At 38.0% G+C, this 8,444-nt stretch overlaps 1 protein-coding gene across 5 annotated transcripts in view; it reads right to left on the bottom strand.

The window, feature by feature from the left end:
* The window catches only part of HNRNPK (heterogeneous nuclear ribonucleoprotein K), an 18,654-nt gene extending 11,859 nt beyond the window's left edge, over window positions 1–6,795 (bottom strand). For 3 of the 5 annotated variants that reach the window (XM_009285246.1, XM_009285247.1, XM_009285250.2), the window contains exons 1-7: window positions 6,715–6,795; window positions 6,530–6,609; window positions 5,538–5,647; window positions 4,096–4,152; window positions 2,558–2,601; window positions 1,587–1,659; window positions 892–1,005 (exon numbers count right to left, since the gene is read on the bottom strand). In XM_009285246.1, the coding sequence (XP_009283521.1) occupies window positions 892–1,005; window positions 1,587–1,659; window positions 2,558–2,601; window positions 4,096–4,152; window positions 5,538–5,647; window positions 6,530–6,578 (447 nt within the window). In that variant the 5' untranslated portion in view covers window positions 6,579–6,609; window positions 6,715–6,795. The remainder of the gene's footprint in view (window positions 1–891; window positions 1,006–1,586; window positions 1,660–2,557; window positions 2,602–4,095; window positions 4,153–5,537; window positions 5,648–6,529; window positions 6,610–6,714) is intronic. The other 2 variants (XM_009285248.1, XM_009285249.1) reach the window with 1 other exon arrangement.
* Between the last annotated feature and the right edge of the window lie 1,649 nt (window positions 6,796–8,444).

Raw genomic sequence — 8,444 nt, 5'->3', positions numbered from 1 at the left:
GGGGGCCGCCGCTCGGGGACTGGCTGGGCATCGGTCAGCGGTGGTGAACAATTGCACTGTGCATCACTTGCTTTGTATATTCTATTATTATTATATTTTATTTCAATTATTAAACTGTTTTTATCTCAACCCACGAGTTTTCTCACTTTTACTCTTCCGATTCTCTCCCCCATCCCAGCAGGGGCGGAGAGTGAACAAGCAGCTGTGTGGTGCTCAGTTGCCGGCTGAGGTTAAACCACAACACTAGTTATCTTGCCTTTCCCGACCCATGCAAACAGTTACCAGCTTATATCTGAACTGACCTGAAATTGCCTCTGACACAATGCCAAGAAAGGACAGAAAACAGAGGCGTTTTAAGTTCATAGAGATCATTAGCTTTTTAAAATCTCATTCCTTCACTGAAAGAAAACAATGGTCTTCTAGGAGGTAGAATTAAAAAAAAAAAAAATCATAAAAATAAAGCCCTTTTACAGTAATATTCAGACACCTATTGAATTATCATCATAAAGAGTTTGTGGAGATGCGTGCACCCTAAACCATTTTGAATTTCCAACCACAGGAATAAATCTAGTCTATGCAGCAGTCCATTCTAGGATGAGTGATGAATACCATTAAAAAAAAAAATCCTTTCTTTACAAACATTACTCTACCACAAATATTGCTTAGAAGCCTGATAAGAAGTCCTAGGCTCTATCACCGATGACTTGACTTCTGAGGGTTTGCAAGAAAGTTGCAACTCACAGATCCATCTCAGAACATCGACATCATGTATGCAGTATGTTCTGAAGGAATTACTGCACAGAAGATACTTACACTTGCCCCTTATGAACACAAAACACTAAGTTGTTTATTGAACAAAACCCAAACCTCAGAAGAACAGGAAACAAGTACCTCTCTGAGTTCTTTAATTTTAGCACCCTTGACACCAATAATTCCTCCTGCCAAACTTTGGTGAATGAGAAGTCTTAATTCGCAGTCAAAGTCGCTGCCTTTGTAGTGTTGATACTGTAAGAAAGATGCATACAAAGAAAAGAATAAAATATTAGTGACATAAAAATTTAAAGTATTTGGGGTTTTCTTAAGTTTTTTCTCCAAAGCCAATGGTATGACTTGATTTATTCCTGAATTGTAATCCTGTATTTCCTTTGATGGGATCACAACTATTTAAGCACCTCACCTCAACATAAACTGATGTCTAATCAGTTTTCCTTATTTATTACATTACATTGCACAACTTTCTACGAAGATTTAAGAAGATAACAAACAGTGCAACACTCTTACTTACAAAGCCAACGCAGGATACAAGTTAAAATACAACTACTTCAAAACGGGGACAAACAAGTCAGGAGGCAGTATTTTGGAAGGGGGGAGGCTGTTCAAAACGTTCATTTAATAAATAGTGACCGACTCTGTCCTCTACCAAAAAAATGCCAACGTGTAGTTTGAGAGCTGTAACCCTTCTTTAAAAGGCTTTTGTTTTTTGTTTTCCTATTTCCTGTATTTAAAAAGCAGCAAATCATTTAGAACCATCTTGTTTCAAAAGCTAATCTTTTACCCCTAAAAAGAAACACCATTAAGAGACATACCTCTTCTAAAGTAGGGATAATCTTCTTCAAGATTTCTCCAATTGTCTCTATATCTGCACTGATACTCAAGATGCTGTTGGAGGCCATAATGCCCGACAATATGGAGAAGGTGGAAAAGAAGAAGTAGAAGTAAATTTTTTTCATCATCATACACAAAATTCTAACAAGATTTACTACACAGAAGAGCTTACAATTAATATTCCCCATTTAAAGCAAACCTCTTTGCTCAATTTACAACACATGCATCTTTGTTTATGCCCAATATATGCATGATAAATTTAAGATTAGGTAGGTCTTGCAGAGAGAAAGAAAGACAGAATGGGCTTTTGGAAGGGCTCAGATTAAGTGGGCAAGAAATTGACGCAGAACTGAAAAGTAGAAGTGAATATTCATGTTCCCCGCCACCACTAATTTAGGATACCCTCGCTATTACATTGGTAAGACTGGCACACCTTCTCATAGAAAAAGTGGGGATATGCAAGTGGTGAACATTTTATCTGGAGTAAGGTTATGAGACCAGTTAGAAATCAGATTACTAATGGGCTCTCCAAGAAAACAAATACAAATGCAAGACAAAAAAAAGACAAAACAAATGAGAAGTGAAGGAAAGTGAACCAGAGTTAGCATTTCATCAGAAATAATTATGAACAGGCAATGTTGAGGGGAGCAAGGTGGGCCACAAAGACAGAGCGAGAGACTATTTTGAAACAATTTGATTTACAATGCAGCAAATATGCAACACTTGAAGCTGTGCTCCTTCCATTGAAATAAAATTAGTGGATTGTTTGGGTGGGCAACTCACGTAAAAGTTCAGTGACAAAAAGACTTAATGGGGAAAATAAGACAGAAAACTTGAAAAAAAACAATACACCGTCTATAAGGGGATACTATTTAATTATATCAAAGGCAGGTAATAAAATACATTTCTCTCTTTCTAATCAGGCAGTGAGGCATAAACTGTTGGGACATACCGCTCGGGGCCACTGCTGTCTGGGACTGAAACACTGGCATTGTACTGCATTGGTCATTGGCGTTCGTGGATGTTGGCATTGGGCATGGGTATTCAATCGGAAGTTGTCAAGTATGGTACCCGTTTGGCAACGAGCACATTTTTGGGCATAGCCAACCAGGGTTTTCACATGGGCGTTCAGGGGCGGATGGGCCAACGTCATGGTGGGCAACGCAGGGGCAAGTCGATCCAGTACATGGGCAACGGAGATATATGGCCAAAAAAACAAGGAGAGGGAAAAGGGGGAAAAGCAATAAATTTTAATTTAATACAAACTATACTCATTACTCTCAATTAATGAAACAAGCTTAAGTTGTTCTGAAGACTAACACAATAACGGATTGCTACACCGACTGTGGCTTAACAGTATGGACCTTAAAAATGAGTCACTTGATCTGACTAAACTACTTTTTACTTTTACATGTTTCAGTAGCAGGCTGGCTCATGAGGGTAGACACAAAACCTGTCGAGATTGATATTACTAGAACCTTGGGCAAATCGGGAAAGTTAGTTTTCCAGACCAATCTAAATTATCTGGAATTAGGTGACGTGTTGATTTACTTGGAAAAAAACAAAACAAAAAAAAAACCACAAAAAAACCCTAAAAAGAAAAAAACAACTAGCTGCAGAAGTTAGTGAGCATATGTATGATTCCTGACCATTTCAACTTAAACCTCAATTCTAGTTGTGGTAGTTTATGAACTTAGTTGGAACTGATTTGTAATGATACATTGCCAAATCTTGTGTTGAACAGAGTCTTGATCGGAAAAACTGTTGAAATTGTAGCTGATGTTAAGTACAGGAGTGTAAACAAATGGAATTTAAGAAGTGTTGCCAAGTTTTATAAATACACAACATTAACGCTGAGCATGTGTCTAATCACAAGAGTCAACCCACTGTAAAATGTGAACAGGCAAGTAAGTCATGACCATTTAAAAATGCTTCCCAGTAAGAGAATAGAATGTTCCTTTACTGTTCTATACCCGTATTTAAATCAAGCAACCTTAACATTAATGCTTTTGTGCTTCATGTGCAAGCTGTCAAGGAACAGATGGACCATTTTGTTTGTTTGCTTTTTTAAAGGAAGTTAAAGAATTCCTCTATCACTGGGTTAAGCCAGCCACCTGCAAGTGTGTATAGTAGTACTATAATTGATTCACACATATGGGAAATGGTACAATTAAGGGGTTTAAGCTTTGTCAATATTTCTAATTAGGATGTTAACTCACTTGAAGTGTGTAATTTAGCGGAATCCTATTCAAAAGCGAAGAGATTTAATATAAACCTCTCCTCCCACATGAGTCAAGATGGGTTTTAATTACAATAGAAATTGAAGAACTTAAGTTATCTACTCTAACAATCATTACAAATGGCTTGTAACTAGACTACTGATGTCTAGAGTTGAATTGCTCCCATTTCTAGAAATGCACGCAATCAAGCTTTCGATGTAGTGCTCTGAAAGAATTGGTGTTAAATTAGTTCAAACTCATATATACTCACGTCTGTACGAAGTGCCTTAATATTTTTGCCACCTTTTCCAATCACTGCTCCAGCATTCTGGAAAATAGTTTTCAGAAGTTATGTTATGCCAAGTCAGCACAGACTAAGTTTTTAAACTCAAGACTAAGAATGGTAAATCTATTTTTGCATTACCCTGTTCGCCCGGGGGTGGGGGCAGGCGGGCACTGCTTTTGAAAGGTTCAAATCAAATTGAAACAAACTGATACAGTTTGTCCATGGAAAAAATGACCAACAGCTCTTACCACTGAACTTAGAAAAGAGAAGGGTATTTAGTTTTGCAACTAATATTTCAATTCCAAATGGAAGTTTCTATGCAATACTGCCCGTGTTAAAGCAATCTCATAGACTATAGGTCTCAAAAAAATATACTGTATGAATGCCATGTAGGTCAATGATTTCCCTAATTTATTTGATCAACTCTTCCCCCCCCCTTTTTTTTTTTTAAAGGAACATGTTTGCAAATTCCACTTTTGCACTCCAAACATTTGACATTTTCAAGTGCTCATTTTGGTTTATACCTCTGTAACTTAACTGATTCCTCAGAGCAGTATATTCTGAAAAAGGTTAAAGCCAATGTTAACAGCCACTAACTTCAAGTTTCTAACATCAACAGGAATAAACTGGCAGATCAAGAAAAATTGCAAAACTATATTTTTACCAGATTATTTCAAGGATTACACGCAGAAGTATTGCTTTTATTACACAGATCATCATTATGCTAACAGCATGCAAAACATTTCGCAGTACCCCATGTAACTTGACTATTGGTCAGAAATGCCACACAAAGTTAAGGTAACATTTCCCCATGCCAACACAAAAGACTGAGATGCTTTAGAAAGTACAAATCATCTCTAACAACTGGAAACACCAGAGGACATTAATACATAGCAGCTTTACTGTAACTATTTACACTTGTCAACGAAACCATTGCAATCCCTGAAGCATTAGTCCCACATTTCTTCCTGTTGATATATTTGAACAAGTTTAGTAGACCTGTTTGGGAGAGTTACTGAAATCCTAAGGAAGTTCGCGTCTTACCTCTCATATTTAATTTACAATCACTAGACAATCATTCTCTGAACGGTTTCCTTTCCAAAGACTAATACACAGTCATTCCCCTCAAAATAATAACCTTCCATTCAAATGTAAAAACACCTTATAATTTCTATTGCTCTGTTTTTTCAGCAAGTACATCTTTTAAAAGTAACTGTATTGATCCTTAGGGACTTATCCTTTAAAAGAACCACTGAAGATAATTCCATCGCAATACACTTTTGCTACCATTCATGCACACTTAAAATTATTCCTAATAAGGAATAATAAAGTGCATATTCTTTCTAAACATATACCCCAGCATACACTTGGTCACCACTGTCTTGAGCAATGCTATAAGCAAAAACAGTAAAAACGAAAAAGCATACTTTGCTCTGAAGCAGGATGCGTAATTCAACCATCTCATCTGTGTTCCGAGATCTTTTGAAGGCCTGCTCTTCTTCCATATCTTCTGCAGGACGTTTGCCTGTAGAGAGGTCCATAGGGGGGAAACACAAACATTTATTTAACTTTCTAAGTCGTAATGAAATGGAACACATGTCAAATTTACGCTCTGTATTCTTAACACATTCTTTCCTATTAGCCCAACGCTAATTACTGATGCCTACTCCGAGCACCCATAGCATGGAAACAGGTCCTTACTTCAACAGCTTACGTATCAATTAACAACTGAAAATCCATTTAAAATCTATGAACTATGGTTTAAATGAGGATGTTGCACACAGCCAGTGAGAAATTCACAACACACTGTTTAAAGCAGTGCAGCATCACCCACTTAGTATTTATTTATAATTTACAATTGGGAAAAACCTTTCAGTCAAAAAGCTCAAATGTAGTTTTGTCCAACGCTGAAATACTGGCGGAATAATAGTAAAGTAGCACTTCAAATACTGTTTGGAAAAAACTGGCATGAATCAATGACACTTATGTCCTAACTTCCTCACTAACTATGCCCAAGAAGTTTTGCATGATGCTCTTTAGAGGTATTCACGTAAGTTTATTGTATGTAAAAACTGCAATAAACAAAATGCAATTAATGGATATGCCTGATAGTATTCTTACATATTCACACTCTCCACACAAGTACTGAATATTTAACTGCGAAATATTTTCAAATCCTTAGTCATAACTTTCAGCTACTTATCGCATGTCTAAGGCATGCCAACAGAAAGATTATGCATTTATGCTGCAAAAGCATGTGTAATGATACAGTCTAATTAAAAATTAAAAGATTTAATGTAGAATGCAAAACTACTTCTGATACAAACATTTGATACAATTAAAGCATTACAAAATATTTATAAACATTAAAATTTAAAGAGGTTGTTTCTAAGAAGAAATAGTCCTTTAAAAAATTTACCATTTGTCTCTGTGTTGGTAAAGGTCTCTTCCTGTTGTTCAGTCTCCATTGCCTTTTTTTCTTAGGTGGGCAGGCAAAACCTGTTGAAGAATAAAAAAAGCTGGTACATCTATTTTGTGAAAAGGCAAACTGTACATCGTGCTAAAGGGAAAACGCAAAAAGAAATGCCTGCTTCTAGAACTTACCGCTATTATATATCCTTGCAGAGAAAAACTCAAGTATTCTGGGCGGGATCAAAATCCAACAGCCTATTGCTTCAAGAGCCTATGAAAACAGCATATATCAGTTGTGACTCTGCTCACTTACAGCTCCGATTCTCACTACAGCCAAAAACCAGAGGTTTGACCCGAATTTTTTGCTGCAAAGTTATTCTTTATAAAAGAGAAAGCATACCGAGGCCAAACACACCACTAAGAGGAGATAAAAGACAAGTCTGTAAACTTACAGATAAACAATTACTGCCTGAATTAATAGTTTTTGGGCACATGCTAGTTTTAAGTAACCACAGTTACTAAAAATTATTTTCAGATATTTAAAGTGAACATGCATCCAGCTCCTATTTGCAACATTACATGATACATGCCTTGGATTTACTTTTTAAAGGACACTACATGACAATCTGCTCCTGCTGTTTAGTTCTAAACAATTTAAACTAAAAAAGTCCTATTATGGTAATTGTCAGCATTAGTTTTATAAATTCTCTACCAACGTACTAGCAGGCATTTTAGCATGCCTTCCAGTCAAGTATAATAGATGAGCAAAAGACAAATTACAACTTCTTGTCACACTGGGAAAAAATCTTTTAAAAATGCCACTCTCTGTAGTTACATATAATCCTCTGCACACACACAACCGGCAACCTCAAAAGCAGCTGAACTTTACTATGCTTTTCTAAAATAGGAACCTTATTTGTGACCTGCTTTTGTTAAGTTCATCTCGGAATACCAGTAAGTCACATTAGAGAGAAATCTAAACAAAAGCAGTAATTTTGCAACTTATTCTTTTCAAAAATGTGTTTCTACAGATAACAGCCAAACAACCATATATTTCCCCCTTGTATTTTATTAATTTCTATTGCCTCAACAAATGGTAGCCACTCATTCTGGTATCCATGAAGGAAGAAAAAAAAATGAGGTGCGTTTAACTTTTTGAACATACTCTCAGCCAGCTGTTAATTTGTAATAGTTGCCCTGCTTGTACAGACTAACAGCAGGCACTGCCTTCCCAGCACACGCTGGTCTTTCCAGGCACTTAAAGTGAGCTAACGGACACACACAGATTTAATGATAGCGAAATCTCAGCCAGACGTTGCCAAAACCCTGTTATGCGGGGGAGAGTAGGGAGGGGCCGGGCAGATTTTTACATGGTTTAAATAGCCCTTTCGGACCCCGGTTATTCAATTTCCAACCATCTCAAGAATTTTAAGGCTGCAGGGAGTGAACTGTAATATACTGTTCAGGGCTTAGTCTCCCCAGCCGCGTGTATTTACCCGCCTAGCCAAGTCTCCCCTAGCCGCGTGTACGTAAGGTGCTCTCAGTTACCGCGCTCCGCTGGGTAAATCGAGTTCGCGGGATTAAGTTGCCTAAGCAGGGAGTGAACTGTAATATACTGTTCAGGGCTTAGTCTCCCCAGCCGCGTGTATTTACCCGCCTAGCCAAGTCTTCCCTAGCCGCGTGTACGTAAGGTGCTCTCAGTTACCGCGCTCCGCTGGGTAAATCGAGTTCGCGGGATTAAGTTGCCTAATGCCATGTTTTTATAAACACGGAAAGGACGAAGCGGCCACGAAAGGCGGGAGGCGGCACTAGCTACCACGGACATACGACAAGAGCTGGGAAACGCCGGCGCGCCTCAGCCCCGCTCCCTGCGGGGCGCAGCGGCTCTTCCCGCCCGCCCTTCTCTCCCTGCGGCCCCGGCG

The sequence above is a fragment of the Aptenodytes forsteri genome, unplaced genomic scaffold (assembly GCF_000699145.1).
Source record: "Aptenodytes forsteri isolate BGI_AS27 unplaced genomic scaffold, ASM69914v1 Scaffold151, whole genome shotgun sequence".
Classification (NCBI taxonomy): Eukaryota; Metazoa; Chordata; class Aves; order Sphenisciformes; family Spheniscidae; genus Aptenodytes; species Aptenodytes forsteri.
The sequence above is the reverse complement of the archived record's forward strand: the minus strand, read 5'-3'. Positions and strand labels throughout refer to the sequence as shown.